The 23,785-nt window shown below is 43.7% G+C and overlaps 1 protein-coding gene across 1 annotated transcript; it reads right to left on the reverse strand.

Moving 5' to 3' along the window:
* Nucleotides 1-6,201: 6,201 nt before the first annotated feature.
* Nucleotides 6,202-16,480, reverse strand: LOC139543431 (V-type proton ATPase subunit B-like). The gene is made up of 5 exons (XM_071349537.1): nt 16,388-16,480; nt 16,023-16,127; nt 6,783-6,887; nt 6,446-6,575; nt 6,202-6,370 (listed from the first exon to the last, which is right to left on the reverse strand). Exons 1-5 carry the CDS (start codon nt 16,478-16,480, stop codon nt 6,240-6,242), a joined length of 564 nt encoding a protein of 187 aa, XP_071205638.1. The 3' UTR covers nt 6,202-6,239.
* Nucleotides 16,481-23,785: the final 7,305 nt, after the last annotated feature.

Consider the following 23,785-nt stretch of genomic DNA (forward strand, 5'->3'; position numbering starts at 1 on the left):
GTAGATATCCATATTACTTTGTGTTAGAACCCTCTATGGTAGATATCCATATTACTTTGTGTTAGAACCCTCTATGGTAGATATCCACATTACTTTGTGCTAGAACCCTCTATGGTAGATATCCACATTACTTTGTGCTAGAACCCTGAATGGTAGATATCCACATTACTTTGTGTTAGAACCCTCTATGGTAGATATCCATATTACTTTGTGTTAGAACCCTCTATGGTAGATATCCATATTACTTTGTGTTAGAACCCTCTATGGTAGATATCCATATTACTTTGTGTTAGAACCCTCTATGGTAGATATCCATATTACTTTGTGTTAGAACCCTCTATGGTAGATATCCATATTACTTTGTGCTAGAACACTCTATGGTAGATATCCACATTAATTTGTGCTAGAACCCTCTATGGTAGATATCCATATTACTTTGTGTTAGAACCCTCTATGGTAGATATCCACATTACAGCTGTATTGGTAATGTGTCAGTCATTACTGTCTCCATTGACTCTTGCTCATCACGCTAAATGGGTGTTGATTAGTTGACAGAAGAGCAGTGCTGTGTGTGTGTCAGCATGGCTTCCAGCATGCTTTGTGTCACACTGGCAGTAATGGGATGCTGTCATCTCTGCTTGCATCTCTCTCTCTCTTTCTCTGTCTCTCTCTCTTTCATCCTCTTTTTATCTATCTTGGAGCGGCAGGTAGCCTAGTGGTAACCGAAAGGTTGCTGGATTGAATCCACGAGCTGACAAGGTAAAAATATGTCGTTCTGCACCTGAATGAGGCAGTTAACCCATCGTTCCCCAGTAGAACGCCATTGTAAATAAGAATTTGTTCTTAACTGACTTGCCTAGTTAAATGAAGGTTAAATAAAAAATAAAAAATAACAATATTTTGCTGTCTCTCTCTGTCTCTCACCCTCTCTCTCTCTCTTTGTCTCTCTCAGTGAACATAAGATAACCACTAATGGACATACACACATTAATTGCTACTGACTCATACAAACATTTTCCATTTTCAGTAGACTATCTGAGCGTTGATTGACTCTGTAGTTATGATGAAGCTGTAAATGTCACCCAACTTTTCCTCAATTCTGCTTACAGCCCCCCCCCCCCCCACCCACCCACACACACACACACACGCTGATACAGCTGTTTAGCTGAATATGTGAATTCCACCTCTCCTCTTGCATTTCTCTACTCTGTCCTGTTCTTTCCTCTAACTATCTTGTTCTCTTTATATTACATAGTTACATAGTTACATAGTTAAATGTGATAAAGCAGCACCAAAACATGAGTTCTGGACTGTAAACACAGAGAAGAACACACACAAACAGCGAGGCCAAATATCAATATTATTTCTCTAAAGCCACTTAACTGCTCTTCTCTGATTGGTTGTCCTGGGTGAAAAGGAAATACCTGATTATCAGATGAGTCACCAGATAGAGACAGCATGAATGGAGGAAAATTGAAGAGCAATAAGTGGAAAGGTAGGTCAGAAATGATTCACCAATCATGCGCTGTGAGCGGGTGTCAGGAGAAATTAAACTCTGGTCAAGTCACAGTGGTAATAATATACCTGGATAGAGAGAGATAATTATTGTGATAGAGAGAAAATAACTAAATATTTTTAAGTTACAAACACAACTTGATGTAAGGGGCATGTTTCCATATGGACTTCATTGTACACTTTCGCCTCCTCCATCGCTGCTTTCTCTCTCTCTCTCTCTCTCTCTCTCTCTCTCGCTTGCTCTCTCTCTCCCTCTCACACTCACACTGACACACACACACACTCTTACTGTCGCTCACTCTCTTTGTCCAGGGTCTACTTGTCATGCAGTGAGGAAGATGTGTAACCTCGCCCTCTCTCACTTTCCTCTCCAATATGTTCATTTCTTGTCATTTACGATCCTAACAAGGCCTTATTCACCACTATCGTCCCCAAGGAAAGGACGACTCCTATTTACATAATTGAAGGAATCAGGACAGATAATACATTACTTAGAGTGAGGGTGAGAGTGAGAGTGAGAGTGAGAGTGTGTGTGTGTGTGTGTGTGTGTGTGTGTGTGTGTGTGTGTGTGTGTGCGTGTGTGCGTGCGTGCGTGCGTGCGTGCGTGCGTGCGTGCGTGCGTGCGTGCGTGCGTGCGTGCGTGTGTGTGTGTGTTCGCGTGCCGAGAGTTTCGAACCCTGCTCCTTCAGCACTTGCGGTTCAAACACAGGTCACTCAGACACTAACACACGCACACACACTATGCTAGACACAGACACCCCAGAAACACACTATGCTAGACACAGACACCCCAGAAACACACTATGCTAGACACAGACACCCCAGAAACACACCATGCTAGACACAGACACCCCAGAAACACACCATGCTAGACACAGACACCCCAGAAACACACCATGCTAGACACAGACACCCCAGAAACACACCATGCTAGACACAGACACTCCAGAAACACACCATGCTAGACACAGACACCCCAGAAACACACTATGCTAGACACAGACACCCCAGAAACACACTATGCTAGACACAGACACCCCAGAAACACACCATGCTAGACACAGACACCCCAGAAACACACCATGCTAGACACAGACACCCCAGAAACACACTATGCTAGACACAGACACCCCAGAAACACACCATGCTAGACACAGACACCCCAGAAACACACCATGCTAGACACAGACACCCCAGAAACACACCATGCTAGACACAGACACCCCAGAAACACACCATGCTAGACACAGACACCCCAGAAACACACTATGCTAGACACAGACACCCCAGAAACACACCATGCTAGACACAGAAACCCCAGAAACACACCATGCTATACACAGACACCCCAGAAACACACTATGCTAGACACAGACACCCCAGAAACACACCATGCTAGACACAGACACCCTAGAAACACACCATGCTAGACATAGACACCCCAGAAACACACCATGCTAGACACAGACACCCCAGAAACACACTATGCTAGACACAGACACCCCAGAAACACACCATGCTAAACACAGAAACACACCATGCTAGACACAGACACCCCAGAAACACACCATGCTAGACACAGACACCCCAGAAACACACCATGCTAGACACAGACACCCCAGAAGCACACCATGCTAGACACAGACACCCCAGAAGCACACCATGCTAGACACAGACACCCCAGAAACACACCATGCTAGACACAGACACCCCAGAAACACACCATGCTAGACACAGAAACCCCAGAAACACACCATGCTAGACACAGACACCCCAGAAACACACTATGCTAGACACAGACACCCCAGAAACACACCATGCTAGACACAGACACCCCAGAAACACACTATGCTAGACACAGAAACACACTATGCTAGACACAGACACCCCAGAAACACACCATGCTAGACACAGACACCCCAGAAACACACCATGCTAGACACAGAAACCCCAGAAACACACTATGCTAGACACAGACATCCCAGAAACACACCATGCTAGACACAGACACCCAAAAAAAACACTCTCCTGTCCTCTCGTCTCCTTTCCTCTCGTCTCCTTTTTTGCCTACTCTTTCATCTTCTCTCCTCCGCTCTCGTCTCCTCAAATTTCCTCTCATCCTGTCTTCTCTCATTTCCTCTCCACCACCTTCCTCTTCGCTCCTCTATTCTTGTGCTGCACATTGTGTTTGTCCCCTTCAATACAGTGAAAAGCCCATAGAGACTGTGAAAAGGGTTAAGGTTGACTCAATTAAATGTTGATTAAATAGATAATAATAATAATAATAATAGTCCTCTGACTATTACCATTCACACTCTACTGCTCTGTCACGTTTTGCCATTTTAGTGGTGTGTGTGTGTGTGTCTCTATGTTATCGTCATTACTTTAATTATGTGTGTTATCTTTTTTTCATCACATGCAGACAGCTCATGAATAATTCCATGTGTGTGGGAAAATCATAAGAGTTTATCTACCCTGAAAAACACTTATTGACACACACACACACACACACACACACACACACACACACACACACACACACACACACACACACACACACACACACACACACACACACACACACACACACACACACACACACGAACACTAACACATACGGTGATTAATAAAAAGATACGAGTGACAGAATGGAGGAGAATCTCAGCATGTGACACCGCATAACAACACTCCTCACACACAGCCATTTGTATGTGTGTGCGTGAGGGTGGGTGTGTGTTGTGATCTATGAGATGTGACAGTGTGTGTCATCATGGCAGACACACTCAGGCTTTGAGGAATGATAAACACACATGCCCTCTAAAAAAGCCACACCACGACAAGACTTACTCTTGTGTCTGTATGTGTGTGTGTGTCTCTTCTTCTCAGCTGGTATGGCTGATTTACATGCAGTGATTCAGCTCCCTCTAGGACTCAACTGACCCCCTACACACATGCACCTACGTGGACACATGCACACACACACACACATACAAACGCACACACCCAAACACACCAGGGAGGATACAGCCCATTTCTGCCCCATAGAGAGGTGTTCAGTGAAGGTGTGAGTCTGGCAGAGCAGGGAGGAAAGCGAGAGGGAGACCGATAAAGAGAGAGAGAGAACAAACTGTCTGTGTGTATGAGGACACTGTGGAACACACAGCACTCTACACACACATCTCCTCTCGCTCCCCCTTCTCTCCTCGCTACCTTCCTAAATATCAACATTAACCCCTATCCTATCTGTTCTCAGTGTGATTGAAGATCAAACCAGCTTGTTTCTCAGCACGTGTTCAGTAGAGTGCAGTTGTCACGACTTGCAGACAGTCTACCTGTTAGGTGTAGATGTGCTGATTGAAGAGAGAGAAGAGGTTCATCACATCCGTTATTACACAGACCAACAGCACTACCCTGTGGCCTTATACTGCACTGCATCTTCTTTGCTGTCACAGAGGATTGTGCCTGTAACTGTGTGATGAGTATTTTCTATTGGGGTATACGTAAATGGATAGAGAATGTGTGTTTCTTTGTCAGACAATCATCTCCATTGCATTGTCCATCATCCGTCAATGTAAGACTTCCATTGAAAAACCATTGGCTCAATTATTTTCAGACACAAAATATCTGTATGGCATAAAGAGCCAGGAACCACAGTAGATGGCAAGCAGCGTATTTTCCTTTACTGTACAGACACATTCCAAAAAGCTGAGCTGTCATGTGTGCATTTAGACCGAAACTACACTAAACAACCATACTGAAATGGAGACATATACCAAAATATATTCCAAAGAATATCGAGAAACAAACAGAAATATATCCATCTGCTCTAGAAGTCTTCACTGTAAATAACAAGACATCGTCATTACTAAACCACAGTGTGCGTGTTGAAAGAGCAGCTACAATATCACACACAATATAGAGAAATATATAGATGACACATATAGTTAAATAGGCAGGAATAACAATAGGCATCTGTTTAGTTGCGTGTCTGGTTTTAGTTCATATACGAAAGTAAGTTTAAGCATTTGGATTGACACTGCAAAAACAGCACTGATCTCTTCAAAACATACCAGCAGCAACAACACACAGGCAACATTCTGGTCATAACAAAAGACCATTGAAAATGTCAAAAACATCACTGAGTGAAACGTGCTGTTCGGCGTAATGTCATCTGTCATACACATGCATCATCACTGCATCATCACTGATCTACAGTGCATCTACATATCGTCTTAAATACACACCACACCATCCCTCTGACTTCTGACACACCATTCACCGACCATCAATTCATCCATCCATCCATCCATCCAGTACATCCATCTATCCATCCATCCATCCTGTACATCCAACAGCTAGGACCAGGAGGTTTTCCTAACCATGTGATCTGACCAGGGAAACCTCCAGGTCCTAGTACCAGGCTACTTGGCTCTGCTGGTCAGAGAGAATCTCTCTGGCTTAGAAACTAACATCTCCATCATGTGCTTATCCTACTTCTCTGGTTCATACAGGCTTAATGGTTAGGGCAAGATGTTGTCTGTGTGTGTGCAGAAACATAGCATAGTGTAGTCTGCTGGAGTGACAGTATCAGTACTAGTCATTACGATACAGACAGTACAGAAATGTCAATGTTAGAACAGATACACCCATATATAGAGAGAGAGAGACAAGAGGGAAGGGCTTGAGTGGTGTGTAAGTCACTGTGCCTCTCTATGTTGTCATCATTACTTCAAGCGGGGGTAGAACTCTGCCAGGGTGCTCTGAGGGATTCTCTTCAGCATCTCTTTGGGGAAGATTCTCATCAGCTGCCAGCTGATGTCCAGCGACTCAAACACAGTCCTGTTCTCATAGGCTCCTAGAACAGAGAGTGAATGAGATGTTATAAACACACACACACAGCCCCACCCACCGCCCCTATACACCAGTGTACCCTGGGCGATGAAGTTCTTCTCAAACTGCTGTAGGAACTCCAGGTAGAGCAGATCATCAGGCGTGAGAGCCTCCTCTCCCACCACAGCCTTCATCGCCTGCACGTCCTTACCTATAGCATAACACGCAAACTATATATACAAACACACATACACGATCACAGATTTTACTAGCAGAAGTGCTGAACGTTATTGAGCAGTGTGTGTGTGTGTGTGTGTGTGTGTGTGTGTGTGTGTGTGTGTGTGTGTGTGTGTGTGTGTGTGTGTGTGTGTGTGTGTGTGTGTGTGTGTGTGTGTGTGTGTGTGTGTGTGTGTGTGTGTGTGTGTGTGTGTGTGTGCCAGCTGGTTGGAGACATCCGAGTGGTCTATGCGTTTCATCCCTTCTCCGATGGCTGACTTCATCAGACGAGAGAGAGACGGCAGAACGTTGAAGGGAGGATAGATCTAGAGAGAGGAAATATTCTGCGCCATCATGAACAGCAGATTACTGCACTTTCTCAGTGAACACAATATCCTGAGCAAAAGTCAAATTGGATTCCTACCAAATTATCGAACATAAGATCACATTTATATCCTACACACCCTAATCTTCTGATTAATATCTAAAAAATAGCCACCAAATGTTATAATAATTTTAAAACAAGTGACCCCCAATCCAACCATTACCAAGCCCTTAACTGCCAAGAGGTGACCATAGAGAAGAGTCCCCTCAGCCAGCCAACAAAGCCTAAGGACAGCACTCAGAAAATCTGGCCCAACCAAATTATCACAAAATAGAAATCAAAATATATCACCTATTGGAAAGAAATCACAAAAAATCTAAGTAACCTTCAATAATATTTGTCTCTAAACAGACAGTACATGGTGGCAGACTGACCACTGTAACTGATAGAAAAATGAGGAAAGCACTATGTACAAACTCAGTGAACACAACCTAGCCATAGAGAATGGTCATCACAGGCAAACCTGGCTGACCAGAGAGGACAGGCTGTGCTCATTCTGCCCCCAGGAAGAGATACAGACAGAGCTGCATTTTCTGTCAAACTGTGACAGATATTCTGACATAAGAAATACATTCTTCCCACAAATTATAAAAAAATACGAAGAATTAGACAACCTAAATGTAACGTCCTGACCAGAGTTCTTATGTGTTTTGCTTGTTTAGTGTTGGTCAGGACGTGAGCTGGGTGGGAATTCTATGTTGTGTGTCTAGTTCGTCTGTTTCTGTGTCCAGCCGAATATGGTTCTCAATCAGAGGCAGCTGTCAATCGTTGTCCCTGATTGAGAATCATATATAAGTGGCTTGTTTTGTGTTGGGGATTGTGGGTGGTTGTTTCCTGTCTCTGTGTTTGTGTTCTGCACCAGATAGGACTGTCTCGGCGTTCACGTTTGTTATTTTTGTTATTTGTTGATGTTCACCATTTATCGTCTTATTAAACATGTTGAACACTAACCGCGCTGCAGTTTGGTCCTCTCCTTCATCCCAGGAAGAAAGCCGTGACAGAACCACCCACCAAACTAGGACCAAGCAGCGTTGCAACGGGCAGCAGCGACAGCAGCAGCAGCAGCGGGACCAGGAGAAATGGACATGGGAGGACGAGCTGGACGGAAAAGGACCCTGGGCAGAGCCAGAGGAGTATCGCCGCCCCAAAGCAGAGCTGGAGGCAGCAAAAGCAGAGAGGCGGCGTTTCGAGGAGCTAGCTCGGCAGCAGGAGCCGGATCTGGATTACACCACTTGGGAGGAAATAGACAGGTGGTCGGTTGACCCAGGGAGAGTGCCGGAGCCCGCCTGGGATTCGATGGAGCAATGTGCAGAGGGATACCGGCTAATGAGGTTAGCACGACGACGCGGTAAGAAGCCCGTGAAGAAACCCCAAAAATGTCTTGGGGGGGGGGGGGGCGCAAGGATAGTGTGGCGAAGTCAGGTAGGAGACCTGCGCCCACTTTCCATGCTTACCGTGGAGAGCGGGAGTACGGGCAGACACAGTGTTATGCGGAAGAGCGCACGGTGTCTCCTGTACGTGTGCATAGCCCGGTGCGGGTTATTCCACCTCCCCGCACTGGCCGGGCTAGATTGGGCATTGAGCCAAGTGCCATGAAGCCGGCTCAACATATCTGGCCTCCAGTACGTCTCCTCGGGCCGGTGTACATGGCACCAGCCTTACGCATGGTGTCCCCGGTTCGCCAACACAGCCCAGTGCGGGTTATTCCACCTCCCCGCACTGGAGGGGCTACCGGGAGCATTCAACCAGGTAAGGTTGGGCAGGCTCGGTGCTCAAGGGAGCCAGTACGCCTGCACGGTCCGGTATATCCGGCGCCACCTTCCCGCCCCAGCCCAGTACCACCAGTGCCTACACCACGCACCAGGCTTCCAGTGCGTCTCCAGAGCCCTGTTCCTCCTCCACGCACTCTCCCTGTGGTGCGTGTCTCCAGCCCAGTACATCTAGTTCCGGCACCACGCACCAAGCCTCCTGTGCGTCTCCAGAGCCCTGTACGCACTGTTCCTTCTCCCCGCACTCGCCCTGAGGTGCGTGCCCTCAGCCCGGTACCACCAGTGCCGGTACCACGCACCAGGCCTATAGTGTCGCTTTGAGAGTCCAGTGTGCCCTGTTCCTGCTCCCCGCACTAGCCTTAAGGTGCGTGTCTCCAGTCCGGTACCACCAGTTCCGGCACCACGCACCAGGCCTACTGTGCGCCTCAGCAGGTCAGAGTCGGCCGTCTGCCCAACGCCGCCTGCACTGCTCGTCTGCCCAGCGCCGTCTGAGCTGCCTGCACTGCTCGTCTGCCCAGCACCGTCTGAGCTGCCTGCCTGCCCAGCACCATCTGAGCCATCCGTCTGCCCAGCGCCGTCTGAGCCATCTGTCTGCCCAGCGCCGTCTGAGCCATCTGTCTGCCCAGCGCCGTCTGAGCCATCCGTCTGCCCAGCGCCATCTGAGCCATCCGTCTGCCCAGCGCCATCTGAGCCATCCGTCTGCCCAGCGCCATCTGAGCCATCCGTCTGCCCAGCGCTATCTGAGCCATCCGTCTGCCCAGCGCCATCTGAGCCATCCGTCTGCCCAGCGCCATCTGAGCCATCCGTCTGCCCAGCGCCATCTGAGCCATCCGTCTGCCCAGCGCCATCTGAGCCATCCGTCTGCCCAACGCCATCTGAGCCATCCGTCTGCCACGAGCCTTCAGAGCCGCCCGTCTGTCCCGAGCCATTAGAGCCGTCCGTCAGTCAGGAGCCGCTAGAGCCGTCCGTCAGTCAGGAGCTGCCAGAGCCGCCAGCCAGTCAGGAGCTGCCAGAGCCGCCAGCCAGTCAGGAGCTGCCAGAGCCGCCAGCCAGTCAGGAGCTGCCAGAGCCGCCAGCCAGTCAGGAGCTGCCAGAGCCGCCAGCCAGTCAGGAGCTGCCAGAGCCGCCAGCCAGTCAGGAGCTGCCAGAGCCGCCAGCCAGTCAGGAGCTGCCAGAGCCGCCAGCCAGTCAGGAGCTGCCAGAGCCGCCAGACAGTCATGAGCTGCCCTACAGTCATGAGCTGCCCTACAGTCATGAGCTGCCCTCCAGTCATGAGCTGCCCTACAGTCATGAGCTGCCCTACAGTCATGAGCTGCCCTACAGTCATGAGCTGCCCTACAGTCATGAGCTGCCACTCAGTCCGGAGCTGCCACTCAGTCCGGAGCTGCCACTCAGTCCGGAGCTGCCATTCAGTCCGGAGGTGCCATTCAGTCCGGAGCTGCCATGAGCTGCCCTACAGTCATGAGCTGCCCTACAGTCATGAGCTGCCACTCAGTCCGGAGCTGCCACTCAGTCCGGAGCTGCCACTCAGTCCGGAGCTGCCACTCAGTCCGGAGCTGCCACTCAGTCCGGAGCTGCCACTCAGTCCGGAGCTGCCATTCAGTCCGGAGCTGCCATTCAGTCCGGAGCTGCCATTCAGTCCGGAGCTACCTCTCTGTCCTGAGCTGCCTCTCTGTCCTGAGCTACCTCTCTGTCCTGAGCTACCTCTCTGTCCTACCTCTCTGTCCTGAGCTACCTCTCTGTCCTGAGCTACCTCTCTGTCCTGAGCTACCTCCTAAATCATGTGGGGGCCTTGGGGAGGATTCTTAGGCCAAGGTCGTGGGCGAGGGTCGCCACTCAAAGGACGCTAAGGAGGGGGACAAAGACAGTGGTGGAGTGGTGTCCTCGTCCTGCGCCGGAGCCGCCACCGCGGACAGATGCCCACCCAGACCCTCCTCTTGAGTTTTAGGGGTGCGTTCGGAGTCCGCACCTCAGGAGGGGGGTACTGTAACGTCCTGACCAGAGTTCTTATGTGTTTTGCTTGTTTAGTGTTGGTCAGGACGTGAGCTGGGTGGGAATTCTATGTTGTGTGTCTAGTTCGTCTGTTTCTGTGTCCAGCCTAATATGGTTCTCAATCAGAGGCAGCTGTCAATCGTTGTCCCTGATTGAGAATCATATATAGGTGGCTTGTTTTGTAATGGGGATTGTGGGTGGTTGTTTCCTGTCTCTGTGTTTGTGTTCTGCACCAGATAGGACTGTCTCGGCTTTCACGTTTGTTATTTTTGTTATTTGTTGATGTTCACCATTTATCGTCTTATTAAACATGTTGAACACTAACCACGCTGCAGTTTGGTCCTCTCCTTCATCCCAGGAAGAAAGCCGTGACACTAAATGATGAAGACAAACTTAACTTTTTTAGTTTTTTTATTTCATATTTAAAACATACAATCTATTTGCACTGAATCCACAAAACATCTACATCACATCTGTCATCTAACAGACTCCCTTACAGAGAGACCCACAGAAGCAACCAGGGTCAACGCCCTGCTCAAGAGCACGTCGACAGATCTCATACAAGGTAAAACATGGGGACCTGAACCTGTGACCTATCAGCCACCGGCCCAAGCTACCAACCCCCAGGCCACTAGCCCTCCAAGATCCCCTCCACAGTTCCCCCAAGAGCTGCTCCTCAACCATCTGAGATCCCCCCCCCCCCCCCCCCCACACACACACACCAACAACCATAAAAATTAACAAAAGAGAAAAAAGACAAAGACAAAGGAAAACCGAAAACAACAAAGCAAAAAAACAAAAGACATCAAGGACAACAAAAAGCATAACAGCAAGGCCAACTGTATCTGTTTGAGTGCATGTATGACACTATTTACATGTGAGTATATGTGTGTGTCCGTGTATTTGCTCGTGTGTGCATTTGAATGAGAGTGTGTGTATATGCATGTGTACAAACACCTGCGCGGCATCAGCCTCGTGCAAACAGGTATTAGCTGTAACAGCACTGCTCCTCAGTGTCATTCAAACGTACTTTTTCTTTTATCTTTGACCGTCATTCTAACCCCCACCCAGCAACTCCACTCCCACTTGTCTCCAATTCCACATCCCAACCCTTCCCTCAGCCCATCCCATTTATCTCTGTTGGCCACCCTCTTCGGATTTCTATGCACCATATATCTTTCAACTATGCTGTGATTTTAAACATACAATTTGAATCATCTATCTAATCGAATAGATTCCACAGATTGCAAGTTGAAGATAAATACTTTTACTAAGAGTTTTAGTATATTAGTAATTGACTGACCCGGTCACTCCAGATCTCCCAACAATACTATTTCTAAGGTCAATTTCAGATTAATGTTATGCATTTTCAACCATTCCTGAACCTGAGTCCAGAAACAGGCAACCTGAGGGCAATACCAGAACAAATGGTCTAATGATTCTGTATCCTCACAACAAAATATGCAGAGCTGCGATGATTGTATGCTCTAAATATTCAACATTTTGTTGGTGGCAAGAATTCTGTACAATAATTTTAACTGAAAAGCACGAAGTCTTGAATCTTGAGTCGTTTTATATATCAACGCATACGCGTACCATGGAATCGGTACATCAAAAATCTCATCCCAACTAATAAACAATTTAGAGAAAAAACGAAATGCTGTGTTTATCCATAATTGAGCAGTCAGGTAAGCAATGCATCTGGTTCTTTGGTTCTATAGTGTTGAATCTGTGTGCACCATGTTTGGGCATAGTGAGTATAGGGATCTGGGTGATAAACATACCATGTTTGGGCATAGTGAATATAGGGATCTGGGTGAAAAACATACCATGTTTGGGCATAGTGAGTATATGGATCTGGGTGATAAACATACCATGTTTGGGCATAGTGAGTATAGGGATCTGGGGGATAAACATACCATGTTTGGGCATAGTGAGTATAGGGATCTGGGTGATAAACATACCATGTTTGGGCATAGTGAGTATAGGGATCTGGGTGATAAACATACCATGTTTGGGCATAGTGAGTATAGGGATCTGGGGGATAAACATACCATGTTTGGGCATAGTGAGTATAGGGATCTGGGTGAAAAACATACCATGTTTGGGCATAGTGAGTATATGGATCTGGGTGATAAACATACCATGTTTGGGCATAGTGAGTATAGGGATCTGGGGGATAAACATACCATGTTTGGGCATAGTGAGTATAGGGATCTGGGTGATAAACATACCATGTTTGGGCATAGTGAGTATAGGGATCTGGGGGATAAACATACCATGTTTGGGCATAGTGAGTATAGGGATCTGGGTGATAAACATACCATGTTTGGGCATAGTGAGTATAAGGATCTGGGTGATAAACATACCATGTTTGGGCATAGTAAATATAGGGATTTGGGTGATAAACATACCATGTTTGGGCATAGTGAATATAAGGATCTGGGTGATAAGGGGTGGCAGGTAGCCAAGCGGTTAGAGTGTTGGGCCAGTAACCGAAAGGTTGCTAGATGGAGTCCCTGAGCTGACAAGGTAAAAATCCCTGAACTGACAAGGTAAAAAATTTTACCTTGTCAGTCTGCCCCTGGACAAGGCACTGTTCCTAGGCTGTCATTGTAAATTAGAATTTGTTCTTAACTGACTTGCCTGGTTAAATAAAAATGTTTTTTTTAAAGATAAACATACCATGTTTGGGCATAGTGAGTATAGGGATCTGGGTGATAAACATACCATGTTTGGGCATAGTGAGTATAAGGATCTGGGTGATAAACATACCATGTTTGGGCATAGTAAATATAGGGATTTGGGTGATAAACATACCATGTTTGGGCATAGTGAATATAAGGATCTGGGTGATAAGGGGTGGCAGGTAGCCAAGCGGTTAGAGTGTTGGGCCAGTAACCGAAAGGTTGCTAGATGGAGTCCCTGAGCTGACAAGGTAAAAATCCCTGAACTGACAAGGTAAAAAATTTTACCTTGTCAGTCTGCCCCTGGACAAGGCACTGTTCCTAGGCTGTCATTGTAAATAAGAATTTGTTCTTAACTGACTTGCCTGGTTAAATAAAAATGTTTTTTTTAAAGATAAACATACCATGTTTGGGCATAGTAAGCATAGGGATCTGGGTGATAGACATACCATCATTGGGCACAGGGAGTATAGGGATCTGGCATTGTCTTACGTCAGATGGCGTCACTCAACCGATCGTCTTGTAGGACGAGGAGGTTATTATTACTTAACCTGCGCAGAGCCAAGATGGCGTCGCAGTGAGGGAGTGTTTTCTCGCTTGTCAAAGCAACATTGAGGGTTAGGTGGTTAACAGTCTAATATTGGCTATCAATGTTGAAAGAAACTAACTATAACTTGTTTTAGTAACATAGGGCAAGTTTAGAGTTAGTTTTTGTCAAGTTGAATGGAAAGAACACGACAGAAAGACAACAGTAGACGGAATATCCAAGCCTCACAGAGGACGGCAGGCATGCTAGCTAGCTACGACGAGAGCCAGAGCTGTATGGATACACCAGATGACGCAAGCTCAAGCAAGAGAAAGAACAAGACAGACCAGGATGAAATCCTTGCAACCTCTTTACCTCAGACTCCAATTAAAAACCACCGGTGAAAAAAGTGAAAGAGAACATTTCCATGTCTGAACTTTTCTCTGCAATCCAGTCCCTGTCTACTAAACAACACTCCACATTCTCCAAAGTGTCCATCATAGAGCGGGCAACCGACGAAACATCATAGAAGATCGATAATTTGTCAGAGACTGTGAGTCAGCTTCACAAAATTGTGAGCGAGAACAAGGAAAAGATAACGTTCCTAGAGAATGAGCTGAAGAAACTGCAATCCCAAAATAATGACCTGTGTGAGAATGTAGGTGAATTTTAAAGGTACTCTCGTAGGTGGAATCTGAAAATCCAAGGTGTAAAAGAGGTAGAGGGAGAGAACATTAGGGAAGCAGTCATAAAAAATCCTGGGAAAGGTGGCTCCGTGCATCAAAGACAAGCTAAGTGACGTGATCGACGTGGTACATCGACTTGGGAAACGAAGATATGATGGACCCCCTCGCAAAGTCATCCTGCGCTTCACTATGCGCCATTACAGGGACATCATCTGGAAAATGGCCAGGGGGAACAAGTTTCTGGACGGGAAGAAGCTTCGCATCAAAGAGGCTCTGATACCACAGGATCAGACTGCCAGGGAGAAACTGTGGCCGCTTATACAGAAGGCATGACAAGAGGGAAAGAAGGCGGGGTTCAAGGGCCCACACGCGTTTATCGAAGGAAGAATGATTATTGGGTAACTCTGTTGACATGAACCATACTGGAACTGTGAGTACTGCCAAGAGTACATTTAATGTACTGCCACAAGTAAATTTACAGTTCAAACTACAACTTATGAACCCTTGCCAACTAAAAAAAGGACAAAAATATATTTTTTATACTGATAACCACCGCTACCTTAGCTGAGCGTAGTTTTCCATCGGAGTAACCCCCTCAAGGTTGTTTTATTGTTCACATTACTACTTCTGTTATCTAGTTTGTGTTCTTTCTTTTTTTAATGCAGGAATTAATTTTCAACTCACTCCATATTGTTAGTCTGAATGCTAGGGGTTTGAGAGATCTTACAAAAAGGAAAGCCTTATTTTTATATTGTAAACACAGATGTTGTCCTTCTTCAGGAAACTCATTTGTGTGAAAGTTATTTGAAATTTTGGAAATCACAATGGGGAGAAATGGCCTATTTCAGTAATGGATCAAACCATTCTGCTGGTGTTTTGACACTTATTCACAAGTTTAAAGGCGACATCATAGAATCCACATCTTCACAGGATGGGAGATGGGTCATAGTAACTGTTTAACTTGACAATGCTATTTTCATCATTTGCAATGTATATGGACACTCACATGCTCCAAATAAGACCCTTCTTACCCAACTTACCAGAAAATTACAGGATTTATGCAACAAATACTCAGAGGCTTTTCTAATTATTTCAGTGTATTTTAATGAAACACCTGATGAATCTGTTGATCGTTTTCCTCCTAGAACGAGTCAAAGCCCTCAAAATAGCAATATCATCACTTCATTATGCATGGATCTCTCCGTTGATGATGCCTGGCGTTATTTCAATCCGGATGCAAAGGGTTATACCTGGACCAACAAAACTATGTCACATACATCTAGAATAGATTTATTCCTAATTTCCCCTGTTCTGTTACAATTTGTTATAGATGTAGATCATCAGTTGGCTCCCTTTCCTGATCATTGTAACGTCTGCTTCCAACTCACACTCTCAAACACCCTGAACGCAGCTCACTTTCCAGCCCACTTTCCAGCTCACACTCTCAAACACATAGGTCCCGTGAACGCAGCTCAATCTCCAGATCTCAATCACCTGAATTCTGATCAGCTGTTCACACACCTGTATGTCATTATCACACACTATTTAGTTCAGTTCTTTGCACCCCGTTATTGTGAGGTATTGTTTGTTTTGTGACACACTTCTATTCAGAGCTCTGTTTTTCCCATAATTTAATCCTTTCGTGTATGATAGTTTTTGCCTGCCTCACTAACTACACCTTTTGCCTATTCCCTGTCTGTACTTTAGCCTATCAGATTTCCTGTTATCAACCCATTGCCTGATCTCCCGGATGACGTAACTAGTCCTTTCCCTGCCTGTACTGTTGCCTTTTTGGACCCCCTGTGTATGACCTTCTGCCGGCCCCTGGACCCAGCTACCTGCCTTCTTCTGTAGTCCATCTCTGGCGCAGGCATTCCTCTAGCAACCCACCTCGACAACATCCGGTGAAATTGCAGAGCGCCAAATTCAAAATACAGAAATAGTCATAATAAACATTCATAAAAAATACAAGCGTTATACATCGGCTTAAAGATTAACTTCTTGTTAATCTAGCCGCCTTGTCAGATTTCAAAAAGGCTTTACGGCGAAAGCATACCATGTGATTATCTGAGGACAGCGCCCCGCTTACAAAAGCATACAAACATTTTACAACCAAGTAAAGGAATTACAAAAGTCAGAAATAGCGATAAAATGTATCATTTACCTTTGAAGATCTTCATATGGTTGCAGTCACAAGAGTCCCAGCTACACAATAAATGTTCGTTTTGTTCGATAAAGTCCCTCTTTATATCCCAAAAACTCTGTTTTGTTGGCGCGTTTTGTTCAGTAATCCACGGGCTCAAAGGCGGTCAAAACATGCAGGCGAATACATCATAATAGTACCGGTAAAGTTTGTCGAAACATGTCAAACGATGTTTATAATTAATCCTCAGGTTGTCAATTGTCTAAATAATCGATAATATTTAAACCGGACAATAGCGTATTCAATAGAAAGGAAAAACAACGAAGGGCACGCACTCGGTCACGCGCGCAAACCAGCTCTGCATGATTCTACAATCCACTGACAGAAAGGTCTCAGTCTTCTTAATTTTTCATAAAACAAGCCTGAAACAATGTCTAAAGACTGTTGACATCTAGTGGAAGCCATAGGAACTGCAATCTGGGTACTAACCCATTAGATACTCTATAGGCATTCAATTGAAAAGTACCCACATCTAAAACATCCCACTTCCTGGATGGATTTTCCTCAGGTTTTCACCTGCCATATCAGTTCTGTTATACTCACATACATTATTTTAACAGTTTTGGAAACGTTAGAGTGTGTTCTGTCCAAATCTACCAATTATATGCATATCCTACTTCTGGGCCTGAGTAACAGGCAGTTTACTTTGGGAACGCTTCTCATCCAGATGTCGAAATACTACCGCCAAGCCATAAGAAGTTTTAACAATAAACACCTTCTGCGCCCTGCGCTTGAAACCAGCTCTCTGTCTCCCATCGTGTTCATTATAATCATCACTTGATTTCCCTGAATTTACAAGCCACTAAAAAATCTAAAAGGTACTCGAGGATATTGGAAATTAAACAACACACTTCTTAAAGATCCTATTCTCATTGGAAACATCAAATTGTTAGCCAAATATATTTTTGCAAGAAAAGACTTGTGTCATGGAAGTAGATCGGAATTTAAAAAAATATAAAGTCAGAGTTGTAGCCATTAAATGTGCCAAAGCGCGGATGCACTTAAAGAACCTTAGAGTAAAAGAGTTGATGAGCAAGCTTGACAGTTTTCTAAAGAAATATAATTATCTCAAGAAGTCTCTATTTAAATCTTTACAACTAGAATTAGAACAGTTCTACACGGCTCTGGGAAAGGGTGCCTTTGTCAGATCAAAAGCAAAATGGATTGAAGAGTGGAAAAGAAACATTAGTTACTTTTTTGCACTTGAAAAGAGAAACTACAAAAGAAAATCTATAACTGCACTCAAATGTAATGTGTTATGCAAAGATCCCATTACAATATCAACATTTGTCAATTCTGTAAAGCCTTTGACACAATTGAACATCAATTTCTCTTTAGGTCACTAAAACTCAAACAACTCACAATTTCAGGAAGATGGTTGTGAAAGCTACATTTACCACATTCAGAATTATGTCCCTGTAACTGAGGATGATTTCCACTCAGTTTGCCGATTCACCTGTGTCAACTGAAGAAGTTAGAGAGGCTCTGAATTGAATGAAAAAAGGGAAATCACCTGGCCCTGATGGCCTGTCAGTTGAATTCTATAGACAGTTTTGGGAGTTACTATCAAGGCACAAGGCGAGACCCAGATGCAGACACAGGAGGCAGATGGTTGGAGTCTTACAATGTTTATTAATCCAAAGGGGTAGTCAAGAGAATGGTCGTGGACAGGCAAAAAGGTCAAAACCAGATCAGAGTCCAGGAGGTACAGAGTGGCAGACAGGCTCATGTTCAATACAGGCAGAATGGTCAGGCAGGCGGGTACAAAATCCAGAAAAAGACAAGTGTCAAAACAGGAGAACTAGAAAAAAAAGAATGCAAAAAGCAGGAGAACGGGAAAAACGCTGGTTGACTTGGAAACATACAAGTCGAACTGACACAGAGAGACAGGAAACACAGGTCTAAATACACTGGGGAAAATTGGCGAAACCAGGAGGGGGTGGAGACAATCACAAGGACAGGTGAAACAGATCAGGGCGTGACAGTAACTAGAAGACCCGATTTTTAATATGTTTCAAGATTGCATTGAAAATGGGGAAATGGTCTCCCTATGAAACAGGGCCATATTTCAATGATTCCGAAGCCCAATAAAGACCCTTCTCTCAATGTTGATTACAAATGTATTGCTCTGGTTTATGCCAAAAGATTAAAGAAAGCAATAGATACCATTATAAATGAACTCAAACAGGATTTATGAAGGGCTGTAACATAAACTCTAACATTCGTTTAGTCTTGGACCTTCTAGATTATTCAGATGCAATTGACTCAGATGCGGTTGTCTTATTTTTGGACTTCTGTAAAGCATTTGACACAATTGAACATGAATTTCTCTTTAGGCCACTTAACTAACGAGTCACCCTCCCGGATCCGGGATCCTCCTCATCAAAAAAGCTGACTAGCATAGCCTAGCCTAACACGACAGGGATATCATATAATATAATTTCATGAAATCACAAGTTCAATACAGCAAATGAAAGATAAACATCTTGTGAATCCAGCCATCATTTCCGATTTTTTAAATGTTTTACAGCGAAAACTCAATATATATTTATATTAGCTCACCACAATAGCCAAACACACAACGCCATGTTTTCACCATGTTTCCACCGCAAAGGTAGCTTTCACAAAACCCACAAATAGAGATAAAATGAATCACTAACCTTCATCAGATGACAGTCTTATAACATCATGTTATACAATACATTTATGTTTTGTTCGAAAATGTGCATATTTAGAGCTACAAATCGTAGTTTTACATTGCAGCCAACATCACAAATAGCACCAAAACAGACAGAATAATTACAGAGAGCAACGTGAAATACATAAATACTTATCATAAAACATTTATGAAAAATACATGTTGTACAGCAAATGAAAGATAAACATCTTGTGAATCCAGCCAATATTTCCGATTTTTTAAGTGTTTTACAGCGAAAACACAATATATATTTATATTAGCTCACCACAATAGCTAAACACACAACGCCATTTATTCACCGTAAAGATAGCTTTCACAAAACCCACAAATAGAGATAACATTAATCACTAACCTTTGAACAACTTCATCAGATGACAGTCTTATAACATCATGTTATACAATACATTTATGTTTTGTTCGAAAATGTGCATATTTAGAGCTACAAATCCTGGTTTTACATTGTGAATACGTTGCTATGATCCACCAAATGGTCCGGAGAAATTTTGGACAGTCACGTAATCTAACCAAAAAACTCATCATAAACTTTATTAAAAAATACATGTTGTGCAGCAAATGAAAGATACACTGGTTCTTAATGCAACCGCTGTGTTAGATTTAAAAAAATAACTTTAGTACAACATACAGCATGCAATATTGTGAGACAGCGCTCACCAATTCTCCTGCTTTGTTGGAGCCAACACAAACCACAAAAATACGAAATAACATCATAAATATTCTCTTACTTTTGATGATCTTCCATCAGAATGTTGTGCAAGGAGTCCTAGTTCCAGAATAAATCGTTGTTTTGTTTTAGAATGTCCATTTCTTCTGTCGAATTAGCAACTTTGGCTAGCCATGTGGAGGGCACATGTCCAAGAAATCTTTGCGCCTGGAACGAAAAATTCCAAAATTCCCAATAAACGTCGAATAAACTGGTCAAACTCAGTTGAAAATCCTACTTTATGATGTTTTTCTCATATGTATCCAATAAAATCAGAGCCGGAGCATTCCGTCGTGTATACCTAATGCTTTTCAGAAGACAATGTGAGGTTCCCTGGTGCGCAGTTGAATACTGACAAAAGAGCGGACCTGCCACTCCAAAAGCTCTCATTCGGTCTCACATCAAGCTAGACACCCCATTCAACATTCTACTGCCTGTTGACATCTAGTGGAAGGCGTATGAAGTGCATACAGATCCATAAATATAAGCCAGTTGAATAGGCAGGCCCTGACACAGAGCCCCATTTTCAGAATTTTCACTTCCTGTTTGGAAGTTTGCTGCCAAATGAGTTCTGTTTTACTCACAGATATAATTCAAACAGTTTTAGAAACTTCAGAGTGTTTTCTATCCAATAGTAATAATAATATGCATATTGTATGATCTAGAACAGAGTACAAGGCCGTTTAATTTGGGCACGATTTTTTCCCAAAGTGAAAACAGCGCCCCCTATTAAGAAGAAGTTAAACTTTTGGGTTTTGGTGAAAATTTGATCAGTCAATTGCTGTTTTAAAAATATATAAATAGTTATGGGTTACTAAACCTTAATACATCCAAAAGATTCAGTATCAACAGAAGTGTATGACAGGGATGCCCAATTTCGCAATTTTTATTCATTTTGGTTGTGGAACTTCTATCTCTAGATATTCTGAATAATGCATATCTGCATGGCTTAACCATTTGAACAAATAAATCAAAATTTCCCAAACTGGCTGATGATACTACTCTTTTTTAAGAGACAAAGACCAGGTCGCCCATGCCCTTAATGCTATCACAGCTTTCTCTATTGCATCAGGATTAAAACTGAATGTTTCAAAATGTCACGCCCTGACCTTAGAGAGCCTTTTTATTTCTCTATTTGGTTAGGTCAGGGTGTGATTTGGGTGGGCATTCTAGGTTGTCTACAGTGGGGCAAAAAAGTATTTAGTCAGCCACCAATTGTGCAAGTTCTCCCACTTAAAAAGATGAGAGAGGCCTGTAATTTTCATCACTTCAACTATGACAGACAAAATGAGGAACAAAAATCCAGAAAATCACATTGTTGGAGGACAAAAAATGCTGAGTTGCATCCAAAGAACACCATACCTACTGTGAAGCATGGGGGTGGAAACATCATGCTTTGGGGCTGTTTTTCTGCAAAGGGACCAGGACGACTGATCCGTGTAAAGGAAAGAATGAATGGGGCCATGTATCGTGAGATTTTGAGTGAAAACCTCCTTCCATCAGCAAGGGCATTGAAGATGAAACGTGGCTGGGTCATTCAGCATGACAATGATCCCAAACACACTGCCCGGGCAACGAAGGAGTGGCTTCGTAAGAAGCATTTCAAGGTCCTGGAGTGGCCTAGCCAGTCTCCAGATCTCAACCCCATAGAAAATCTTTGGAGGGAGTTGAAAGTCCGTGTTGCCCAGCAACAGCCCCAAAACATCACTGCTCTAGAGGAGATCTGCATGGAGGAATGGGCCAAAATACCAGCAACAGTGTGTGAAAACCTTGTGAAGACTTACAGAAAACGTTTGACCTCTGTCATTGCCAACAAAGTATTGAGGTAAACTTTTGTTATTGACCAAATACTTATTTTCCACCATAATTTGCAAATAAATTCATTAAAAATCCTACAATGTGATTTTCTGGATTTTTTTTCTCATTTTGTCTGTCATAGTTGAAGTGTACCTATGATGACAATTACAGGCCTCTCTCATCTTTTTAAGTGGGAGAACTTGCACAATTGGTGGCTGACTAAATACTTTTTTGCCCCACTGTATTTCTTTGTTGGCCGGGTATGGTTCCAAATCAGAGGAAGCTGTCTATCGTTGTCTCTGATTGGGGACCATACTTAGGCAGCCAATTTCCCACATTCAGTTGTGGGATCTTGTCTTTGTTTAGTTGCTGTTTAGCGCTACAGAGCTTTACGTTCGTTTGTATTTATTAATTTTTTTTGGTGTCATTTTAAATCAAAGTAAAATGTACACCTACTACGCTGCACCTTGGTCTTCATCTTTCAACGAGCGTAACAGAAGATCCCACCACAAACGGACCAAGCAGCGTGGTCAGGAGGAGAGGACACGACGGAAACCCGAGAGGCAGCTGTCTATCGTTGTCTCTGATTGGGGACCATACTTAGGCAGCCCTTTATCCCACTTTCAGTTGTGGGATCTTGTCTTTGTTTAGTTGCTGTTTAGCGCTACAGAGCTTTACGTTCGTTTGTATTTTTATTTTTTTGTGTGTAATTTTAAATAAAAGTCAAATGTACGCCTACCACACTGCACCTTGGTCTTCATCTTTCAACGAGCGTCACACTAAATGTGAAATCTTATGTATATATGACTCTGATGATAAAGAAATAGAAGATATTCGTGTAAAGGACTGTGTTAAATATTTAGGAATACATCTGTCAAAAAACCACTTAGTCAGACAACATGAATTTCTCTCCTAAAATTTAGAAAACCAAAACTATTTTTAATAATTGGCTACAAAGGGATCTTTCTACACTTGGGAGAGTACTTCTGTCCAAGGCAGAGGGACTGTCTCGTTTTGTGTACCCCTCATTATCTTTATTTGTAAATCCCTCTAATTGTAAAGAGATCAACAAGACCTTTCTTGAATTCATCTGGAAAAATAAGTCTCACAAACTAAAGAAGTTAGTCCTCTGTAATAAAAAAGCTGAAGGTCTGGAAGTGTTGGGTTTTGTTGACATAAATAACACTTTCCAGATCAACTGGTTGAAAAGATGTTTGATCAATACTGAATCAATATGGTATTTCATTCCAAATAATGTGTTTAATAAATTGGGAGGTCTTCGTTTTTTACTGAAATGTAATTATATTCCTGAAAGATTACCCGCTAAATTGGCTAGGTTTCACCAACAAGCTTTAATTGCCAGGAAAATATGTTTCCTGCACAATTTTTCCCCACTTAAGCTATTTTGTGGAATAATTCAGACAAAACTGTAAGGAATAAGTCATTGTTCTATCTCAGCTGGCATGAGAGGAATATTGACTTTGTTCCTGATGTTTTTGACAACAGGGGTAATATTCTTACATATGAACAATTTGTAACATTGAAAGAGTTTCCAATACCTTTCAGAGAGTTTATTTGTGTGATCTAAGCCATTCCCAGTGGTTTAAGGCTTTACAAATATTGTATACCAAACAAATTTAAGGAAGTGCACTTTAAAATTCTACATAAGATATATCCATTGTCCAAATTCGTGGCTATTGATGATATCTGCGTTTTCTGTGGAAAAAGGTGAGAATCTGACTCACTTGTTCTTTGAATGT

The sequence above is a fragment of the Salvelinus alpinus genome, chromosome 18, assembly GCF_045679555.1.
Source record: "Salvelinus alpinus chromosome 18, SLU_Salpinus.1, whole genome shotgun sequence".
NCBI classification, from domain to species: domain Eukaryota; kingdom Metazoa; phylum Chordata; class Actinopteri; order Salmoniformes; family Salmonidae; genus Salvelinus; species Salvelinus alpinus.